We start from the raw sequence: 24222 nt of genomic DNA on the forward strand, positions 1-24222 counted from the left end.
AAATATAATAATTGTCTGTAATTGCAGCCTCAGCTCCCACCTCGTGCTTTGACACGGGAAACAGCAATCAGCCAGCTCCCGTTTAATCCACCTATTATGTTGACTAATTAACTTTCCTCGACAGTTTATTTCTTCCTCCATTATCAGCCCCTGTCAGCCGCAAGCACCCTGCAGCAGAGGGGAGACCTCAGGCTCTTTGATTGATCACCGATAGATTGACATGCAGATTAATTTAATTAGAATCACCTCACTTGAGAAATGAAAGACAAAGGCAAGAGAGCTAATAGATCTGCTCTCATAATGAGGCAAGCCTCCAGAGCCAAAGCTGAGGATTTCTGATTTATTTTGCTCAATTCCCCAGTTGCTTGGAAAGACTCTCGCTTTAATTGTTCTTGGTTTTGAGAGGCATTAGCCTCTGAAGAGGTGAAACGCTTTACAAGGATTGGCACATACTGAGGCCCCAGTTTCTGAGGAAGCCTTTTCTCCGACTTCGAGTCTTGTGCAACGCCTCAGTTTCGTCCCCTGAGTTGGGCAGAGGGCAAGATGCTGGGCCTTGCCCTGTGCTTGCAAACTGTCAGCCCTGCCTTGGCAAAGGGCCCTCCTCAGTAGCCTCCCACCCCCCACCAACGTCAGCCATACTGAAAAGTTCTACCGTTGACATCTTTGATCTAAACCCATTAGGCCAAAACATGGCGGAGTTCCTTTCTTGCGGCCACAAAGATGGTATAGAACTCCAGCCTGTGAAGCTCTGCTCCCAGTTCTATCGTGGGGTTGATTTCATTTGATCTGATCCCATTTGACTTGATCTAGTTATTAGTTTTTGTTTGTTTTCTTCCTTGCCCTCTCTTACACAGACCTGAGACCATGCTTTTTAAATGGAGCCTCTACAGTCTTTCAGACCTGGATGCAGAAGTCGGGGAACTCTGGAAACTACACACTTGGTCATCCCACCCTGGGGTCTCCCAGGGATGAGTGCAGGGCAAGGCTTCTATGGGGTCCTTCCTAAGGGTCCTCTCTCAAGGTCTTTTCCATGACTCCCAGCCAGACCTGGAGCCTCCCCTGATTTTATTTTTTAAATCTATTTTATTAAAATACAAAGTAAACAACTGAGAGTCCATTCTGGGACTCGGGTGTTTGCCTCAACCATTGTGAAAACCAAAATCCCAACTAGGGCAAGTCATTGACGGAAGGACTCAGTACATTTGAAGTAGCAGTTTGCAAAGTGGTTTTTCTCTTTCTTCATGATTGACCAACCAGATCTGACACAGCCTGAAGGTTCTGTGTATGCCTCATCAATTGTAGGTTAATTTAAAAGGAGGGGGAAGAGAAGAAAACGGTCCATTCTTTTATTTTCAAAAAGTATTATGTACCAATACAGAGTCCATATTATTTAAGGCAACAGAAACTCACTTTTCTTTTTAGTTAGGGAGGTGGGACATTGACAATTATATAACAAAGCTGGGTCTTTCAAAGAATTTTTGATTTACCACGAGACCACAATTGAGTGGTCACTGGAGTCGTTAGCAGAAGAAACTATAAAAGGAATCCCAAACGGTATCTGTTTCCAGTGTCAGGAAATGCAGAAAGTTGTTATTCTAGATGTCTGTCTTAAGAGGAAAAAAAAGCAATGGCAATTCTCCATGCACCTGTAAGATGAAATGCTACAGGCTTACGCTTAAAATACTCAGTATTTTTTAAAGATATTGTCATCTGATTCCTACATTGAACAAAAATCACAAAAGCAGTTAAGTTAAAAAAAAAATTACATCCTATGTATTTTTTTTCTTGACAAAAAAAGGATCACCAAGACCACATGTGTGATAGAATCATTTCATTGAAAGTTCCCTTAAAATTGGAGAAAGATAAAACGGAATCCTTGTGTCTTTAATTTCTAGAAAATAAACACCTAATGTTCCTCACAGAAACTCATGACTAAACATTTTAACTTCCCTCTCTTCCAAATAATTTCTCTCATTCTAATTTGGAAATGATCAAGATACATTTAAATGAAACATATGCTGAAATTAATCCACAGAGCAACTTGTAAATTTTTTAAAAATCTAACTGTGAGATGCAAAGGGGGCACTGAAGTGTCCTTTAAAAATAGGCCCATAGAGGGAAGGAAAAGGGCCTTTACAGTTTAACACAAGATTAATGAGGTGCTGACACATTCATGCAGGCAAGGGGACAGACAGGCCTGCCAAATCTTCAACCTTCCCAAATTTTGTCAACAAAACACAGCTTGAATTTGGGACAGGTAAACATGGAAAATGATTTTACATTTGGACTCAACACTTCCCTCTCTAACCCCTTCCTCACTCTCCTGCCCTGGGAAAGAGATGAAGGGAATATGAGGAACAGGTATACTTAGAATTTTATGATATCTGTTAAATTAAATCTTTACTCTTAAGAATTGTACAGTCCAATATAGGAACCACACATGTAGTTATTTAAATTTAAACTAACTAAAGTAAAGTTTTAAATTCCATTGTTCCTGAGTCTCCATAGCCACGTTTCAAGTGATTAGTAGCCACATGTGTCTAGAGACTGCTATATTGGACAGGGCAGCACAGAACATTTTCCTCTTTCTAGAGTGCTCTACTGGACAGTGCTGCTGTAGAATGGTTTGGAAATAAATGGCTCAAAGTGATTCAGGAGGATGTCCAAATGATATCTCCTGAAATAGGTATTAGTGTAAGTGGACATGTTTAAGGTTATATACAAGTATTTTTGATGACTATATTTTTTATAGAATTATTCTATTTAAGACATAGCTTTCTAATATAGCAGTCCATAGGTATGTCGATGAACATGCAGTGTGTTCCATGATACCTTCTATCTAGGTCCAGCCCTCCAAGTGAGGGCATTCAGCATGAGAGGATTAAAACAAACAAACAAACAAACAAAAACACAGAAGAGAAGTCTGCAGGTATCCATGAACTTTGGAGATTGTACACTAACATTTTCAGTTTCTTGCCTCATCTCAGTAATTCAGAATGTTCTGTTTTATCCTAGACCTAGCTATCCCTAAAGGTTGTTTTTTTTTTTTTTTTTTTTTTTTACAATTTTACCCCTCTACCTATTTAGGATTAGAAACAATTCAACACAAAATTGATGATTCTTGACACCCAAGCTTTCCTAGCTGATTTGACTTTGACCAGGTTAACTTGACCTTTAGCCACCGAGCTCCTGCCTCTCAAGTGGAAATACTAACAACAGTGCCTGGTTGTGTGAGGCTTACATTACTGAAAGTGGCCAGCAGGGTTCCTGGCTCAAACTGAGCACTCAACAAATGTTAGTAGCAGTAGTAGTATAGCTGTTACTTTGTTGGTGATACTGACCAAAAGGTTCAAGTTAATGTATTGGGCTAATCATCTGAAGCCATAAAGAGGACCCTGTATAAACTGTTATTTTAAATAAAAGGATACAAAAATTATCCCTAATATGTTCACTGCTTTATCAGTCTAACAAAGAGATTGCATAATTCTAAAGACTTTTGTGCTCACCATATGTCACTATGTAATTTAGGCCTCATGTAAATTGTAAATTTCACTGGTTTATATAATTTTCCTTTCTAGAATTCAGTGACAGATTTTTTGAAAAAAATCTACAAATTAGACATCTTATCAATACAGTCTTGTTTTCCCAATATTTCATATGAATGAAGGACTCTCTGAGAGTTTTGTTATTGGTTAGTATTTCCTGCTACCATTCTTCAAGCTGTCCCTCTTTTCTTCATATCAGGCAAGAGACCTTGTATGTCCCCAATAAACTAAATTATCTAAGATTCATGACCCATAATCTCTGTCTCATGAGCATATTCTCAAAAAGACAAAAGCAGCTAAATTCAGTCATGAGTGCAAAATCCCATTAACAAAAGTAGCAGCTCATGTAGAAGAAGGGGTTATGACAAAAGCAACCGAAAGAGTTAAAATCTGTAGTTTTAGGGGTACCTCGGTGGCTCAGTGGGTTAAAGCCTCTGCCTTCAGCTTGGGTCATGATCCCAGGGTCCTGGGATCGAGCCCCATATCAGGCTCTCTGCTCGGTGAGGAGCCCGCTTCCCCCTCTGTCTCTCTGCCTGCCTCTCTGCCTACTTGTGATCTCTGTCTGTCAAATAAATAAATAAAACCTTTAAAAGAAATAAAAAATAAAAAATAAGAAAATAAAATCTGTATTTTTAAACATTTCTATAACAAATCTGGAATTAAGAAGAAGATTAGACCACAAAAATGATTGCAATGTTTAGATTTAGAATATTTTAGTAGTAAGTATCTCCCTCCAAGAAATAACTACTTTAACAACTTAATTTTGAATGGATATAAAATTATAAACTTGGTCTTCAAAGCTAATATATGGTAACTCAGTGTAAGGAAACTGGTGCTAAAGTTGGTCTGTTACATGACTTTCTCACCTCTGGGTTTAACGTATTCTATGTCCGCATTAATTCAGGACCCCTAATATAAGGCATTAAATGCACTGGCTTGGAGTACACGAAATAGAAAGGCAGTGAGTGACATTCCATGGAATAATAGTCAGCAATAAAAAGAAACAAACTATTGATACACCTGGATGAATTTCAAGAGAATTATGCTGAGTGAAAAAAGCCAGTACCAAAATATTACATCTTGCATGTATGGGCTTATTCCCTACCCTCTTCCCCACCAAATTTACATGTTAAATACCTCATCCCTAGTACCTCAAGATGGGCCTGTCTTTGGAGACAGGGCCTTTAAAGACATGATTAGGTTAAAATAAGGCTCTTAGAGTGGGCCCTAATCCAGTCTGATCCATGTCCTAAGAAGAAGAAATTTGGCCAAGCAGAGAAACACCAGAGTGTATGCGTGAAGATGAAAGACCATGTGAGGACACAGCAAGAAGGTGGCTATCTATAAGCCAAGCAGAGAGGCCTCAGAGGAAACCAACTCTACTGATGCCTTGATCTTGGATTTCCAGCCTCCAAGCCTGTGAGAAAATAAATTTCCATTTTTAAGCCACTCAGTCTGTGATGTTTTGTTATGGAAGTCATGGAAAAGTCATACACGGAGTAATTCCATTTACTTGACATTCCTGAAATTTAAAAATTGGGGGAATAGAGAATGGATTAGCACTTGCCAAGGGTTCGGGACAGAGGGAATGTGGATATGGCTACTACGAAAAAATGACAGGAAGGATCCCTGTGATGATGGCCATGCCCGATATTGTCACTGTGGTGATAGATACATAGACCTACGCATGATAAAACCTTACAAAACTAAAAACATATACCTATGTAAATGACTATAAGCAAAACTAGAGGAATTTGAATAAGGTGGAAGATTTATCAATGTTCAAATCCAGCATGATTATTGCATAATACTATGTAACATTGTACTATAGTTTTGCAATCCATTACTATTGGGGTACTGGGCAAACGGTGCACAGGGTCACTCAGTATTATTTCACACAACTACATATGAATCTACAATTATATCAATAAAAAGTTTAACTACATAAAAGGTCTCATTAATTAAGATGCCCTTCCATAGGTGAAGGGGCATACAAACTGATAATCCACAGAAAGGAATATTATACAGCAATAAAAAGAAATGAGTTATCAAACCATGAAAAGACATGCAGTTTTAAATGCATAGTGCTGAATGAAAGAAGCCAATCTGGAAAGGCTATAAGCCGTATGATTCCCACTGTGCAACATTCTGGAAAAGGTAAAACTATGGAGGTAGTAAAAAGATTTGCCAGGAGTTTGACAGGGGGAGGGAGGGAAAAACAGGTGAGGCACAGGGGCAGGGAAGCCATTCTATCCGATACTGTAATGGTGAGGACATAACACCATGCATTTGTCCAAACCCACAGAATACAAAACATACAAAGTTTATAGTATAAACTATAAACTTTATACTGTGTTATCAAAACTGTATCAATATGGCACATTACTCTAATAAGTATATCAAACGCATGCAACATATTAATAATAGGGAAAATGGGGGAAAGGATTGAGGGTTTCTATGAGAACTCTTTTATACTTCCTCCTCATTTTTCTGTAAACCTAAAACTGCTTTACAAAATAAAGTCTTTATGTCATCAAATTTCTGCCCTCCCCCCCACACAGGGGTGTTCTACCATATTCTCTACCCTGTCTGCTGAGCCATTCTTTACAGACTCCTTGAACATTACAGTCAAAAGCCTAAGAAATCAGCCAACCTAGTAGCTTCCAACTAAGAGTTTTCAAATGTAGTAATAGGAACAACACAGCAGAGTGGGAACCCTAAATTTGTCCTTAGGAAGGCTGCATTCTAAAGCAGTCAGTTTCCTTTGTCGCTATAGGATGAGATCCTCTACCTGGAAACACTGGTTAACTCCTGTCTGTGAGAAGCCCTGAACTGATGGATTCACAGGACTCTGAATTTTTAAAACAGTGTGTGATTCTTAATAACCGTCATCGGGGGGCGCCTGGGTGGCTCAGTGGGTTAAAGCCTCTGCCTTCTGCTCAGGTCATGATCCCAGGGTCCTGGGATGGAGCCCGCATCAGGCTCTCTGCTTCACGAGACCCTGCTTCCTCTTCTCTCTCTGCCTGCCTCTCTGCCTACTTGTGATCTCTGTCTGTTAAATAAATAAATAAAATCTTTAAAAAAAATAAATAAATAAACGACATCAGGATCAAAAAATACGTCATCACATGGGATTCAGAAAAGAAAATGATAAAAAGAAGTCCTCAGTAGTCATGACACTGCAAATGGGTCTAACACCTCTCTTTGAGGCTTGGAAAACTGAGGCCCAAGAGATTTAAAAGCATCCTCAAGGTCATAGGACAAATTAAGAGCAGAGGTAAGCCTGGAGGGAAACTTTCAGACTCTAGGTCCAGTTCTCACCCACCGCGGCCTCTGGCCTCTCCACACAAATGCTACAAGTTGTGGCTGAAGTCTGTTCTCCCCTGACTCTGCTGGTGTCTCCCAGGACATAGAGCTGGGATGTATATGACTGACTACACTCTAAGTATTATATACATAAAAATGTCTGCCGCAGTTAGGAGTCAGGTCTTCATTAACTTTGTCCTTTAAAATATCCTTGACTGATACGGAATGAGATAGTCTCTGAAAACTGCCTGATTGCTAGTTTCTATCTGGTTGAAAGATCCCAAATAAGTCATTAAAAATTATGGAGGACGCATGAACCTACAGGATGTAACAGAGTGGAACTTGGAGAGAAAGGGAGAGAGTGACGGAATTAAATCCACTCTGTAAGGCTCAAGGCAAAAAGATCTCTTTTCTTAACAGTAAGACAAAAGCGGACACTTCTCAATGCTCAGATATGTATGCTAAACTCATTCAGATCTTTGGAAACTAAACTCAGCTTCTGTTTCCTGAACTGTGACACATGCTCAACATAAAAGCTCATCAGTGACCTGAACCTTGGTCCTCCCTCTGTGGATCAGGAAACCTTTGATGACTCTAGATGGTGTCACTGGTATTTAATGGGTACTCTCCGTGTATGTGTTCCCACTGGCTATTTTAAGTAGCAGCGAGCCAAAACATACAGAATTGCCATGTCTGCTCTCTACCAATGAGACCATCACACATGGATGAGAAAACTGGGAGGAAAAAAAAAAGCATATTAGTCAACAGCTCAGATTCTAGGGTCAGAGAGTCCTGAGTTTGAACTCCAACTACATCACTTACCAGTTTGTAGCCTTAGATAAGTCAATAGATCAGAGGAAAGAGTTGTGAGCCTATTATAGTCCAGGCATTATTCTAAGGAGAGGCAGTAATGAACAAGACAGATAAATTGTTTGTCCACCAAGAACTGAGCACTTATCAGAGGCAAAAAGGGGTTTTCAGACAGTGATTAAGCAATGAAAGCAAATTTCTGAATGTGAAAAGTTCCAAGAAGAGAATAAGATGGGGATGGAGTGATACCTAGGTGGGAGCTATGTTTGACTCGGTGATTAAGGCAGGCATCTCTGAGGAGGTGATGTTTTTAGCTGAAATCTAAGTAAAAGAAGTAGCCGGTTATTCAATGAAGCTGCAGAAGAGTTTCCGAAGCCAGAATAGCAAGTGCAAAGATCCTGAAGCAGAAATGAGTTTGGTGTATCCGAGGAAGAGAAATGAAAGAAATTAAGAGAGGCCAATGCACTTGTTTGGAGGAAAGTAAACAAGGGAATGAGCAGTGGAAAAATAAGATTATCCATGCAAAACACTTTGTACGGTGTCTCATATGTAATAAAAGCTCAGGAAGTTATAACTTAAAAAGTGAAAGAATATCTTTTGTTGGTAAGTCTCACTAAGTAGAGGCATCCCCAGAAGCAATATCCACTGGCAACCCTGATCTACACCAAACACTTTTAAACATCTATCCTTTCACGTATTTTACATTTCTTCAATAGCGACTGTACTTAATGTAGAAATTTATTTCCTAGAAATGCAGAGCCACCAGTCATCAAATCGCGTTCATAAGGATTCCTTCTCAGTGATGCATATTTTCTGCCAAAGCCCAGCATAAGGCTCATGCCAAGACACATATTTGCCCAACAAGCTATAATGTTTAATATATCAGGTTGAAAATCCACCATTTGTATTTACCATGTTATGCGAATTAATCCTGTATTCTGAAACTATCATTAGAGCTGCTTTCAGTATAATTAATCAGCCTGCTGCATCTTGAAATTATTCTGTATGAAGAGAGTGATTGCAGCTTGGGTCCCTAGCATTCTGTTGGTAAAGAATTTAATTGCAAGATGTGCTGTTTGTCAAAACAATGTAACGGGAGTGGGGGGTGGTAAGGGACAGTGGAGAGAAATAAAAAGGATACAAATATTTCTTTCTTTATTTAAGTGCTTTTAAAAGCAGACTGAAACTGCAGAGGTAGGACATGTATTTTAAGAATTGTCTGATGATCTCTTATAATATATTGATTCAGAGCCTCTGTAGGCTTTTGAATAAATAACAAGGATTCTCCAAAATTTATAGAATTCACCAAAAACAAGAGCAGAGAGTTGCCTTTTACTGTCACTTCCTGGGCCATCATTTTTAAAAGAACACATCTTTGGTGGGGATTTGGGATGGTAACCTGGTGGTTTCTCCTCGTATTTCCTTTCCCCACTCCAAGTGACTAGAAAGTGAAGGAAGATTGTTTGTCTCCTCCAATAAACGCGAGATAAGCATGAATTTGGAGCTGGCAGTTTCTCTCCGCTCAGAAGACTCTGCGGGCGCTTCTCAGGATGGTTTATTCGTACCCTTTGGCTCAGAGCTTAAATATCACCTCCTCAAAAGTTTTCCCTGGTCACCCACTTTAAATTAGGCTCCTACCCCCATCCCACATGTGTTCTCTCTTATATTATTAATATTCTTTATAGTAATAATGAAAAGTTTTGATGATTTGTAATTACTCATCTGTACACATCGTAGCAGCTGGTGGCATCTCTTACCCGCACATCCGTGTTCTGTCCCGTGTGGGCCGTACAAATAGACATTTGCAGGTTGCTCTGTGGTTATACATGGCCAGGGGACACACTACTAGCCCATAGAATATGGACATGTTTGACAAGGGTCACTTCTAAGAGCGGGTTTTTAAGAAGTTCATGAGTCCCCTCTATATAGTCTTTGCCCTTCAGTTGGATGGACAGACAACAAGGCTCTAGGGGATGGCAGAGACACAAAACAAAAGGAGTCCCGGTCCCCAAGTCACTTTATGTATGAGACCTGTTCACCCACCAAGAACACCTGCCTTGTACCTTGATGTGTACAAGAAATGACCTGTGGTGTGGGAGCCATTAGATTATTTGTTCTATGTATTATAGCAGCTAGTATTATCCTAACAAATAGACCTCAACTAGAATAGGAGCTTCATTAGGACAAACACCCTGTCTTTATTGTTCCTGGCAATGTGTTTACCACTTGCCATGTCAATAAATTCTACTGAGTGCATGCGCACATGAATGAAGGAGTATATCTTAATTTTACACTCATCCACAGTCATGCATCTAACATTTATACATGAATATAGATTTGTAGCCTACGGACAAATTTTTGTTGAAGAGATAAGATGAATTTGGAAATGTATACCTTACTTCACAGTCCACAGTCATCTGGCGTGATGACAGCTTGTACCCGATGCATGTTCCCTCCCTCGCCATCCTCATTCTGCCAGCCCCAACAAGGAAAGCTATTGATAAGGATTTAAATCTTCACCTGGAATTGTCTAGCTCCTGTCAGTTAAAAGCCAGACCCAAGACATGGTTTTAATACAGTCCTTCGACATTAGCATCTTTTTAGTGTCAAGATGAAGAAACAGGCTCATTTAGTCACAGTGAATTTCTCCCTGTCATGAGCTGCTTCCATCCCAGCTTACCCCCCCTCTCCTTCTTCCTCCTCACTTCCTCAAACCCACCAGGACTGAATGAAGCTTGTATCTACTGTTGTCTTTAAGCAAGTTTGTTACCCTAGCCACAGCCTGGGGATTTCAAAAGAAAACATCCATCATAAGTTAAGAAGAAGGAGGGGGAAAAAAATAAAAGACTATACCAGATTTTCTACAAGGTTTATTCCATAATGCCTTAAAGTATGGACACAGCCGAGCTCTGCGGAAAGTGATTAATTTCTTGAAAACGCTAAGGTCACACTAATTGACATGACCTGTGTAATTAAGTAGTCTCTGTTTACACACCAGAAGCTCAGCCGCTGTGAGGCTGAGTTTGCTTGACAGAATGTCTTTACATGTCAAGAGATCAACAACCTTTCTTATGTCCTCCTCAGTCACCTACACAGGCCCCTGATTGCTGTTCAGAGGAGACACGCTCTGGCGTGGCTGTATGAAGTTCGGGGTGGCCTGGTGAGCATACAAAATGAGATGAGAGAAAAACGGCAGCCACGCGTGTTGGAGAGAGCTCACTTAATAGTCAGGAGAGCACGTTTTCGATCAGATGTCATGTCTCTAGGTCTTAGGTTTTCAATATAACTGAGAAAAGCCACATTGAGATGTCAAGGATAGACCAGAGTTTTCTGATGCCAAAAAGACACTTTCTTATTCCTCCTTAAAGGCGGTCACAACAGAAAACCTACTTCTTACTGGGGTACTATGAGAGGAATGATGGAAATTGTGTGTCTTCTTCACAGGTAACCTTCAACCAGTGTCTCTACGACACATTGCTTTCAGCCAGGGGAGCTGCAGGGGAGCCTAATTTCCCTCTTCTTGGGCAAGTCCTAAAATTTGGGAACTTCCATATGGTTTCTTCTAGAGTTCTCTGAGATATCAGAGGTCACTTTACTCATGCTTCATGTATATGATGGGTCTTTCTTGCTCTGGAGAAGGGACCCAGGCCTCCATAGGTTAAGTAAAGCTAGAGCCATCTTCTGAGTTAACAGCTTCTTTATCTAAGGTTCATACAAGCAAAAAAATGGCCAACACTGTAGCTCTGCTCAGAAACAATGCTCATGTTCTTTTACTTCCATGCAACTCCATTCTGCCTGACGAACTTTGGTGGCATTCCAATAGTCCTCAGGCAGATAGTAGCTTCAGGCTTGTTATAGGGCAAACACCTCTCCATGGCTTTCCTGAGGTTCTAGCACATATTCATGGAGAGCCACTCTGACTCTCAGATATTGAGAGACCTCCTTATTTTCTCGGCAATAAGTGTCCCCCTACAGATTCTGGTCAGCTTTTTTAGTGTTCTACATTAGGTAACATCTGAGCCAGATGGTTGGGTTGAATCATTGCCTCTTCACTACCTAGTAGATGTGTGACTTTGAGCAAATTGCTTAATTCCTCTAAGCCTCAGTTTCTCATGTGTAAAGTTACATTTTATAAATATAATATTTGTACACTCCTAACAGGGACATTGTGAAGATAAAATGATAATTCATATAAAATACTTAGCATGATATCTCTCACATAATAAGTACCTAATAAATATTGGCTTCATCATTATCACCATCATGGCCAATGTCCACAGATGTATGTCAAGGCACATGTATGGGCACATATATACACCTATGTGGAACACATTGAATGTAGACACAGATATAAACAGTCATCTCCCCAGCCCTAACATAAATGGAAATAGACCAAGATAGGGAACACGGAAAGAGAAGGCAAATTCTGATGGAAGCACAAAAAAAGAAAAGAAAGGTGATGACAATGGACTTTGGGGTTCAGTGAGTTGAAGTTCCTGGAAGTTTCCAACTGGCAGCTGGAGAGCTAGGTCTGGATTTGGATGTCAGGTCTCAGGGAACCTGACTCAGGAGTTCTGAGTGTCCAAACAGTGGTTAATATGCTGAGAATGAAGGAGATAGTTAAGAGATTCCTACAAAGTGGGAAAAGATCTGGATCTCAAAAGAAAACTTAGGGAATTTCAATATATACAGGAGAGAAAACAAATAGCATCCCTTTAAGGAGGCTGAGAATGAGTGAATGTTGTTGTGGAATCCAAGGAAAAGATGGGCTCAAGAAGGATGGGATGGCTACCAGCATGAGATGATGCAGAGAAACATACAGGACCATAATATTAATGAAAAAACACCACTGGGAAAACAAAGAAAGGTTTGGTAAGGATATTTGAGGTGCTATTTTAACTCATTCCTCAACTGCATAAACATCCACATGCCTACATGCATAAAACCATGTGCTAATTGTGGAAAAATTATAATTAATTAAATGTGTACCAAAAAAAAACACACACACAAAAAAAAAAAACAAAAAACCCTGAGTTAATGTTCTTTCTGCCATAGGCTCCCTCTATCCTCTCCCAGAAAGTGATGACGGGGTGATGGGGACAAATCTGCTTAAATCTGAGATCCAGTAAGGAATTTGTCCTTGCTGATGGACAGAGCTCTTCTTCAACTCAAAAATTAGCTCTGTAGTGGCCAAGGTTGCTGCCCCTATTTAGAGAAGTCTACCTACTTTAGGATGGTTGGAGACTCACAAGGAAGAACACATGTATTTGAAGGACATATGGACCTTGGGTCAGGCAGTTCTCATGCTTAATAAAAAAAGAGCACTCTTTGGGACTATAGCACTGTCACCAGGAAGAGTCTGTCAGAAACCATTAGGTATAAGACTAGACCAATGACGCTCAAGTAGGGGTAAGTTTGCATCCCCACCCCAACCAGAAAACATTACAAATGTCTGGAGACATTTTGGGTTGTCATGATTAGGCTAAGGGCTGAGGTAATTTCTTTCCTGGCCTCTATGGGTACAGGCCAGTGATGAACTATTAAACATACTACAGTGTGTAGGACAAATCCGCCCTCCCACATACAACAAAGGATTGTCTAGTCTAAAATGGCACCTGTGCCTCGATTGAGAAACCCTGTACTGAAATACTGACCCAGTTTTTGTGTATTACAAGTACTTTCCCCAAAAGCTAACAATTCTATTTATTATTTGCAAATTAGTTATGCATACAAATGCTGTCATTTATATATTGTGAAATAAGAAGAATCATAATTTTTATTCCATTTTAGAGCTGAGGAAACTGATGCTCTCCAGAAATTCAATTCATGCCACCCCTCATCTCAGTAGCCTTTCTACTAAATGAAGAACAACTATCTGCAAAAATAAAGCTTTCTAGATACTCAAAAATAATAGACTGAGGTGGTTTTTCATCTCCTATGAGAGCTACATCTCTATAATTTAAGGATTTCAGACATTTCACTAACAGGTCCATTGAGGGAAAAATAAGGCCCCAGAAGTCTTACAAAAATACTCTTAGATTCCCAATGTCACCAAAGTGCACCTCTAAGTCTGTTGCCCTGAGAAGCAGAGCAAAGTGGATCCTGATATTCATAAGGCATGACATGTGTCTACTGGACATGTTTATTAGACATGAATTGGTTCGTGCCTGGATATGCCTTGTTCCTAACCCAAGCTTGGTCAAGGGACCAAGCTATGGCTCATCCCAAGACCAAAACAAGCTGCAAAACATTTTATAGTGAAACCCAACCTCATGTTGCAGGACATGGAGCAACACACTGGGGCATCATATGTGTCGTTTAGCAGCAAAGCCAACTCCATCTCAACACACACACAAAAAAGTCCTATGTGGGAAGGAGATTACTCAAGTCTTCTAACTTGGGGTCAGTAACTAGCCAGGAGAAACATTTTCCAGGAAACTAGATTCAGGGATTCTCTGTACCCATCTCTGTCAAGACAATAGGTGGTGAGGCCAAGATGATTTTACAAAAGTGGTACAGGTTCTTGGGAGAAAATGTCTTCTTTCTACTGAATTTGTTCTTTTGTGAGATCAATAAGTCTCACGTCTTAAAAAAGTATCGTCTAGGAGACAAAGAGATCTTGACGTCTGAAAATCAGTGTTCAGAATCATCCCATAACCTTTCCCCCATCAGAGGGGGAAGTTTTTCAAGATCCTCTCAGAGACCATACATTTCAATCTACACTTAAAGCTGACTGGCTATACCTAAGAGTATACTTTCAACACCAGACTGTTTTCACTGAAAGACCATATGGGTGAATACACGCGTCATTACTCTGATATATTGCACGACAACTAACGTTGACCATGCAAATGAGTTACCCATAAAATTAGATGGAAAGCAACACAAGTCTAGAACCTTGCTCTTCAAAGCAGTCTGTGGCATTGGCATCGCTTGGGAGCTTGTTAAAAATGGAGAGTTTCAGGCCCACTGGAGACCTCAATTAGCAGTTTAACAAGATCCCTGGGGGGTTCTTGACACTTTCAATTTTGAGAAGCGCCAGTATCTAGAACTTAGCAACCTTTCCTAAAACCTAACTACCATTTTGTGCTTTCAAAATTAACACTTTGCTTTCACATCTTCTTCTGTCACTAAATGTGTAATTATATGAGGCAAACACACCCCTCATGCTTTGAATGGTGGCTGATCTGACTGGTGCTTGAGAACTTTCACACGGTCTATCCAAGGACATTGCTGACACAGAACTGAGGGTCACCCATATTACACTCTAGATGTGCCCTGCTGCATCAGGGGGTCTGTTTTTAATAGACAATTACTGTGACAACTTCCAAAATTGGGAGAGGGCAACAGAGAGAAAGGAAGGAAGAAGAGGATGTAATTCTAGAAAGTACATCATTTCTATGTACTTTACTTAACCTGCAGTGGTTTAAGTCTGTGAGTCCATTCAGGAAGCCAAACTGGGCCCAGAGGACATCACTGTCTCAATCAATGACCGCAGGTGGTTCGGTCCTGATGCTCCCCTAATAAAAACAACTCCTAGAGTGCAGAGACCGGGGGGACCAGGAGTCTCACCTGCTCCTCACCTCTGGGGAAATAACTAGACTCTGTATCTTCCTCTGCCTAAGACTTTTTGTACCCTCTGTTGATATTCGTGCCATTATCAAGATTTAAGAAAGACAAGACAAACCCACCTGGAATCTCCGCATGTCACGTGGGTTTCCTGCATTCTTTAGGCAATTTTGGTTACATTTGAGGAAAAATTTCAAGAAGAACCTGTAAAGAAACAAATCATCACGGTTAGCTTTTCCATCCTGACACAGAAGGGGAAAAAAAAGTAGTAAGTCACATCTAGGTTATACGTTCTGTTCTCCACGTATCTTCTGAAATGTTAGACCCAATATTTTATTTGAAGCTTTAGCCCTTGTTTTGCATCTAAGCTGGACTTTCTCTATGAAGGAAACACTCTCAGTGCTGCCAACAGATCTCACAAAAGAATTAAGCCCCCAAGGAAGTATTTTTACTCAGAGGGAAGGTCTTCACCATAATTTAAGGTAGTTTCCAATTGGGTATAATTGCCTGAGAATTACTCATGGTTCCAACAACATGTAATTTAAGCCCTATAAATTCACAAATGATGAACCAGCAAAATGCATGTTAGATGAATATAAGGAGATGGTAAACACTTTTTATTTTAGCACCTCCAAATAAAATACCTTAATTAGTAGTACCCACAAGAAGTAGGTAAGATTCACATACTGACTGAAGTCCTTTGACTTCTCAAATATTTCCTGCATGTTTTTCTTATATTGCCTACTGTAGACAAAAGCTATTCGTGATTGAATAAGAACTTTGTTGCCACCTTGGTACCTGAATTTGTTCTAAAGTGAGATCCATGTGTTTTACTTGCTAGAGTGATCAAAAAAAAAAAAAAAAAAATTTGCCAGGAACGAACCTGGTTTATACCGGCTATATTAGGGGACGTATTAATAGTGTCCACTTTAACTCTGAAAAGTGCCCCATCGTGGGTGATAAATTAGATGGCCACCTTATAGGTTTCTGAGTTATTTCTTTTTATAAAGATTTATGTACTTATTTTGTGTGTAAGGGAGAGAAGGCATGCGGGCACATGAACACACACATTGCGGGGAGGCGAAAAGGGAGAGAGAAACTCAAGCAGACTCCTGGCTGAGCAAGGAGCCTCGCATGGGACTTACTCTCAGGACCCTGAGATCATGACTGGAGTTGAAACCAAAAGATGGATGCTTAACTGACTGAGCCACCCAGGCACTCCCTGAATTATTTCTTATGTTGTAATTTTTAAAGTCCGTCACAGAAAGACAGCAAGTATCAAAGGTCCTATTAGGGCATTCATGCTGGCAATCTACTCGTTCTCCACTGACCCATGTTTGGGGAAAGAAGCATTTTAAAAAACACCCTAAGGGGTGCCTGAGTGGCTCAGTCAGCTAAGCAGCTGCCTTTATCCAAGGTCATAGTCCCAGGGTCTTGGGGTCAAGCCCCATGTCAAGCTCCCTGCTCTGGTGGGAAGTCACCTTCTCCCTCTCTGTCTACCTCTCTCTCTACTCATGCTCTCTCTTCCTCTCTCTCTCTTTCAAATAAATAAAATGTTAAGAAATAAAATAAAAATAAAACCCACCCTGAGTTCTCCATCCCCTTTTTCTTTTAGGCCTATGGCTATCAGGCCCACGTATTTTCCAAAAATATTAGAATGCATTAAAATACTGGGCAGTTAAATTCTTGTAGGGATTTTCTTTTCTTCACCTTTCTCCCATTCAAGCCTGCTCTGGAGTATAAAATTCCCACCTCAATACACATAATCTGTGAAAAACTATTACGCCATGATGCCTCAGTCTGAATTTAGTTCTGAGCACAAAGTCTATTAAGCAACTAACACAGGGGTCTTCAGAAATGAGAACACAGTACAAAGTTGCACTGAGTTTAACCGATTTCTGAATACTGAACTGAGCGTGGTCCCAGAAGAATCTCTCTCCTCCCTGGTCCCTGATGGAGCCCCACGTCAGGCTCCCTGCTCAGCAGGAAGTCTACTTGTCCCTCCCTCTCTCTGCCCCTGCTCCTCTCTCTCTCTCTCTCCCCCATAAATAAAATCTTTAAAAATATATATAATGTAAACGTTTACCTAAAATGACTCTTTTTCAACATCATTCAACTGCCTATCAACAAAGGCTGGCCTCTGAATAATCATTTGACCTTACTTTCAGGTTCTCTCCACAGAGGCCAAAGTTCATCAACATTCCGTACAAGAGAAATGACTCATGGGACACCACTGAAGCCCAAATTTGTAAAATGGAATCCGCTCTGTCCTTCCCTGGGGCCATCAGCTGATCCTGACTCATGTCCCCTTTCAATAGGGCAGACTTGGGAAGGGAAAAGGTTTGAGGAGGAGTCACAACCCTGAGTGCCTCTGTACTGTCCTTTCCTCTGAGCTCTCAGAAGGCCAATGCTGGGTGGCCCTGTGATCAAAAACGGCTTTCAGAAGCTAAGGTGGTGAAATCCAAGGATAATGGGTCTGCCATCTTACTAGGGTTAAAGCCAAAGACATCTGAAATGTGAAAACTGGCTTTCAAGTAAAGCCAGTTGGAAGGGCATTTTTAAAAGCCACACCAACCCTCAAGAGAGGACTCTTTGTCACTAAAGTGACAGTGAGAATCCGTAACCCACAGCCTTTAGAAATACCCAGAATGGGGTTCATATCCCAACTTCGACTTGCGTGATTTTGGATAAATAGCTGAACTTGTGTGATTTTGGATAAGTAACTGAAGTTCTCTGTACCCCTTCTCTGTAAACTTACAGTGACCGGCTCTACCTTATCAGGTGATTGAAGGCATGAGCTGTGAGACTGCCAGGCATTGGTAAGCATGGTGACTATGGCAGCAATAACATCAGCTCCCATGTATGACATACTTAACCTGTGCTCAGCACAGCTCTAGGAACTTCAAACACATTTTCCCTAGCTAACCCCCCAAGTAACCTCTGGTATTAATCCTGTTTTACGGATGAAGAAACTGAGGTTCAGAGAACTTAAATAATTTGCCCAAAGCTTAGGAACTCCAAGCCTAGAATCCAAATTTGGTCAGAGCCTGTGACCTTAACCACTAGGCTACAGTAGTTTTAGTAATAATAGAAGTAGTGCTGTACTGATATTAGTACTAATGGTACCATTGAGAGTCATGGTACTACAATGGCATTTATACTAATAAGTGTGTGTATAAGTGAAACCATAGAGATAAGAATAATTTTGGCATTATGATTCCCTACCAGTAGCATAAATACTGTGGAGGGAGACATCATGGACATCCTCCCTCCAGGGGCCCCCACCCCCAGTTCCTCAGGGTCAATAATACGGCCGCAGGGGTGTGCTGAAGACATTTGAGTCCAGACCCGACAGCCAGATACAGGCTGTGTTAGAAGGAGCTGTCAGCACACCCTCTGGCATCTTCAAGTCAGACAACTGCTAGCCACCATGAGGGGAGCCATCTGGTGCCAAAATGGATTTTGAAAGACAAGCAAACAGGACACTAGCTCTGCCAGAGAGAAACAGAATCAAGGGAGCAGGGGATCTTCTGCCTTAACGATGAACAGGGGCGCGGCGCCTGTCACCAGCCCATCGTTAGCACAAAAGCTATGCTGGGCACACCCCAGATCCCTGTTACCCTAAGCTGCCCTGTCACTTGGCATGCTGGCAGAAGCTCCCGCCCGCCCTCTCAACAGTGGATTGCTTGCTGAAATTGAAGTCCTGACCATCTGTCACAGGGAAGAGACGGCATCAACGGGCGCCTGGGGCCTCACACAAGCCCTTATGTGGCAAAGACGCTCTGAAGGGCCCGTTCTTTTGGGGAGAGCCAGCCTTACCCCAGGGGGAGCGTCAGGAATTCTTTCAAAGTTTCCCCTAAGTAGATGCCAAATGCCTGACCCTTTCGGATCACACTTCCTTAAAGGAACCAAGAGGAGTTAGAAGTAGGAGTTAAAAATATCCCCACTGAGAGACAGAGTTAGACGTGGCACACACATTTGGGGGATGATTTATCGGGCTGTTTTTAAGGCATTTTTAAACGGAGGACCCACACATGTCTGCTGACCTATGGAGAGGATCTCAGATTCCGAGGGGGTTTTCAACAAAGCAGAGGTTATTGTAACTCAAAACCTCACTTTTGTCTCATGAATTACCACATTTTGTGTGGCGGGTGTGTTTGATAAAGTGTTGTCAGGAGAAAGAGTGTGGCAGCCTTCTCCCGACCGTGGGAAACAGACTGGAGGCAGGACAAAGCCCCTATTGACCCTCTGGAGTTCCAAGGAGTTCCAGAAACTCCAGGAAACAGCCCAACCAGAACCAAACTCCAGTCTTTTTTCGGGGATGGAAGGGGTAGGGCAAGAAACCCAACACCTTTCTTGTTAACTTTCAATTTGAATAATATCTTCTGTTCATACGGTGTGTAATAGGATTCAAAGCACTTCTATCTCGAGGGACTCACCAAATGCTCCACAGAAGTCCTATAAATTAGGCATGCCAGGAATTATCAACCTATTTAAAAGGCAAGAAAACTAAGACTCAACAAAACTAAAATATTTATCTATAGTCAAAACTAAACTCATACCCTATATTGGTCAAAGGACTTCTTACAGTATAAGGGTTTTTTCCATGAATTACAAGACTTTACAAGTGACCTGAACTGCCACTTGGTATAACTTTTTCACCCTGCATATAAGAAAATTGAGAGATCAAGAGACATGATAATAGCCACAATTATAATAGTTATGATAGCTAGAACTACAGTCCACATGTCTTGGCTTCTAGTCATATGATTTTGTTTTAAGAGAATGTTAGGTTTCCAAAAGCCAAGCCAATAAGGGCTCAACATATGAGCTATTATTGAGCTTTCAGTCTACTACCTCCATTAGGGAAGTGACAGTCATAAAACTCAAAGTGACATCCTATTAAAAGTTGTGTCTAGGTTCATCAATCAGGCTAATGTAGGACATTAGCCCATCATTGAATATTAACTGAACCAAACACACACATTTGTAGAACAAAACTGTTTATTCAATGGTTTACTTGTATCACATGTTACCAACTGATGGTCGGTATATTGAGTATCCTTCCATTTGACTAGCACAATACTGGGTATCAAAGTTACCTCTAGGCTCCCCCAAAAGGAAAATTCATTGATTAGCCAACAGAACCTACTCCAGCTATATGAAGATATAAAATAACAACAAATAAAAATCATCTCTGTATACCTAGCACATGAAACAGAATTCAGAACCCAGTTCTGAATGTTGAGTTTTCAGTTAATCTGTTCAGTTAAACAGAATCCAGGACCTCCAAGGGGGTAGAAATGAGAACTTTCTACAATAAAAATGGCAATAGAGAATGCTGAGCAAGAACTTGGGTTGGAGATAAGATAAGCCTGAATAAATTTCTGCAGTTCCCTGAATCTCAGTGGCCTTATTAAAACATCGGGATAACAATACTTCTCTCCAGCACCACTGTGTGGCATTCATCATAATCCTAACTTTATTGTTCAATTAATTATATGACTTTAGATAAATTACTTAACTTCTCTGAGTCTCAAATTTTGCATCTGTAAAATGGGGAAAATAACAGAACCCACTTTAGAGAGTCATTGAGAATGAAATAACATATGTGAAATGTTTAAATTGTACCCAGCATAGAAAAAGGGATCATTATTTATTTCTGGCAACTGCTCACTACCCAGCACTAAGAATGTTCAGGTTTTCAGATACAAAAAGGATTCTTTTCTCTTGGAATGTTAAGGTTAAGAAAAGAAGCAAAGACCTATGTGACCGACAAGAACTATAGGTTTCATTGAATGACCTACAAAAAGGAAAAAGAAGAAACCAAGGAGAGACAATAATGACTAGAGCCGCTTTACCCAAGGCCAAGACACATAAAGGAGGGAGGTAGCAGCTTAAATCATGGAGGACTCCGGCTAGTCAGAACTGAAGGGCGCACACCGTAAAACCGACCATTAGGCAACAGCTTGTACATCATTAAATATTATGCAAAGCATTGCAGTAGATCTAGGGTGAGCAGGTTGAGTTTTTACCTCCCCCACACAAATTCTGAAAAAATCACGTTTGGATGTTTCAGCTGCTGTCCTAATGTCTAGGCTGGAAAAGCAAAGCATCAAGGCACACCTAAACCCAGACATAAAACCCCTATTTGCAGTCTTAAGGCTCCCCAAAAGTTTCTCTGACTTATGCCCACAGATGGTTATGTGGCAGATAATCTTTCCTAAAGATATTCAGGACACGGAGGCTCGCTCTGCCCCTGCACAGGAAACAGCTATGTGGAAACAACTGTGGGGTCCTTTCTGTGTGAAGTTCAAGTTGCTCCCACACATACTGACTGGAAGGTAGAGAGGGAAATGCCTCACAAATCAAAGGGCCTTTTTGGAGAAGTCCTTTCCATAGACTGTTCCATCATCTTCGCCTCGACAACATAGAACTGCCTGCCTTCACGACAAAGCTACCGCCCAGATACAACCAAGGAAGACTTTCCAGGAGTACAAGTATTCTCTCAAATTGAAAATGTTTAACCAGAAAGCAGCTGTTGCTACCCAGACCTCTCATGCTGCCAGGGGCTGTTTCAGAAACACCATCACTACCCCATGAGCCTCTTCCATGGAGAGGTAAACAAGAGTCCCATGGTCACAACCATGAAAAACAGATCTCTCTTGAAAACAGGGGAGCCAAAACAGCTAGAAAAACAAACAAACAAACAAACAAACAAAAACCTGTATTTTCAATGTCAGCACTTTTAGGTTCCTGATACACAGAAGAAGTTGTAGAGTACAGTTCATCCATGTGAAAATATGATACCCATAAGTCTGCCAAAATCCCAAGGATACCACAAGGGCGGGCTGAGGAGGCCAAACCTGTATAAGGGCAAACGTTTCTCACCACCCGGCTGACCTTCTTTCCTTTTCTGATATTAAAATGCACTATTGGGAGAGGATCTGCCTTGACTCAAACCCCTGCAGGTCTGTTTGAGAGGCAAGGAAGGAAGGAAGAAAGAGAGAAATATGATGACGGAGGGGATTCTTTGCGGACGAAGCAAATTCTCTTCTCTCTCCCCACAGTGGAAGGTGGAGTGGTACCAAGTTGTGGCACTATCTTGGGGATCCCAAGGGGAGAGCATGTGGCTACCCGTATTACTGACCACTGACTTCAAGGAGTTTACTTTTTCCCCTGGCCATGATCCCTCAGATCTTGGGCATTTCTGGAAAGTGTTCTCAGTCTGAAAGGACAAACATGATCAACGTGTAAAGCATTCATTACCTCAGAGTTTGGCCTTGATGGAAGAACATAATTAGCGGCAAGAATTTACAAAAAAAAAAAAAAGTGTTAGGATAGAATAGCAGCAGACCCAAGAATTTAAAAATAGCTTTAAGAAAAAGGATTCACTGCAAATGGGTCTCCTCATGCTAGAAGTCAGATCTGAAAACTCGGAAAAAGCATCAGGATGGTGAGAAGGGAAAGACGGGAGACAAATAACCAATGGCCAACAGGGAAAGAATAAATCGCAATTCTTTAGAAATGACATGGAGAAAGGGGCGGCAGCTTAATAACCTACTGCTGCAAGGTCTGACTGGAAATTAAGTGAGAAATTATGACACGTCCAAGGAGTTGTAAACTTGGGAGTTGTAGAAAAGGCGTTCGTCTTCAGGGATACTCTTATACAACGATTACTACTCATGTGCCAAGTGTTTCTTGCCTAAAATGTATTAAGGTACAAACACTGGTCCTTGGCAGACATTTGGAGTCATCCTCATAGACTGATCCACAGCAGGAATGAGGCAGGAAACAAACTCAAGGGTATGTTTGTCCTTCTCAGGGTTGGGGACAGACTAAGGTCATAAACGGCTTTCACTACAAGGAACATGATCGCCAAGGAATCACCCAGCACAGAACTCCTGCAGACGAAGGGACAGCATCTGAGACAGGCATCAGGTGTGGGAATCCTGGGTCACTAGTACAAATCCTCCTCCAGGCGGGGAAAGAGATAAATGCAAGTGGCAACATTGCTTTAATGACAACGACACACTCCGAAAAGCCAAGCAGAAGAAGTGAGATAAGAGGAGTCTCAATGCCTCGACTTAGTCATTATTCCAGCAAACACCTGAACATACAATGTGGAGTCCCTGTTCTGTGTGCTTTCCATGTATTAATTCACAACGACACTAGGAAGAACTAATTCTATTCTTATCTCAATAACCGTGAGATACTGAGATAAAATACTTAGGTAATTTGCCCAGGATTCCCTAGCTCTAGTAAGTGGTAGAGCTTGGATTTGAATGTATACAGTTTGGCTTCAAAGACCATATCCATTAAACTACAGTCTTTTGTATTCATTCAAATTATATTATGGCAGTACAGATCATTGGCCATATCTGACTATACTCTTAGTATCATTTCCAGATTCATTCAAAATTAGAGATAAAGTCAGCATAAAAATGCCTCGTGTTGTCACTAGAATATTCCCAATTATAAATTTTGATGTTTCAATTTTGCCCATGACCACTCTTGCCTATTTTGAATGCATCTGAACTCTAAGGAAGACCTAGTCCGTGGGTGGATCTGGTAATAGAGCCAAACCAAATCGGGAGAGTGATGGCTAAAGCAAAACCAATATAATCTGGGTCTCTTGGGAGGAGTCAATGACATTTCAAGAGTTTATTTATACATTATGTAGATACCAGTGTCATAAGTCATTATCTTTGAATGTCTTTTTTGCAGACAGAAAGCCACAGGTTGAAAATCAAAGGCTTGTGACATCCCTCTGTTTAACACCTACGTGTTTAAAATTTGAAAGCAGATACATTTAGAATCTCATGTTAGAATTTCACTTTTCTTCCTGAGTCCTCAAAAGGTTTCAATATGAGTGTGCCCTGTGGAGGTGATAGACGTCAGAGAGAGATCAAAAAGTTCAAATTCATAGTAACTGAAGCATATGAGATTTTTCTGGACACTCCATCTTTCTTCAAGATGTTATCAAGTATGA

The 24222-nt window shown here is 40.9% G+C and overlaps 1 protein-coding gene across 8 annotated transcripts in view; it reads right to left on the reverse strand.

Annotated features, from left to right (window-relative positions):
• The window catches only part of EBF1 (EBF transcription factor 1), a 388001-nt gene that overhangs the window by 127829 nt on the left and 235950 nt on the right, over nucleotides 1–24222 (reverse strand). For all 8 annotated transcript variants that reach the window (XM_059174181.1, XM_059174177.1, XM_059174180.1 and 5 more), the window contains exon 7: nucleotides 15353–15434. In XM_059174181.1, coding sequence (XP_059030164.1) covers nucleotides 15353–15434 — 82 coding nt within the window. The remainder of the gene's footprint in view (nucleotides 1–15352; nucleotides 15435–24222) is intronic.

Source organism: Mustela lutreola, chromosome 5, assembly GCF_030435805.1.
Source record: "Mustela lutreola isolate mMusLut2 chromosome 5, mMusLut2.pri, whole genome shotgun sequence".
Taxonomy (NCBI): Eukaryota; Metazoa; Chordata; class Mammalia; order Carnivora; family Mustelidae; genus Mustela; species Mustela lutreola.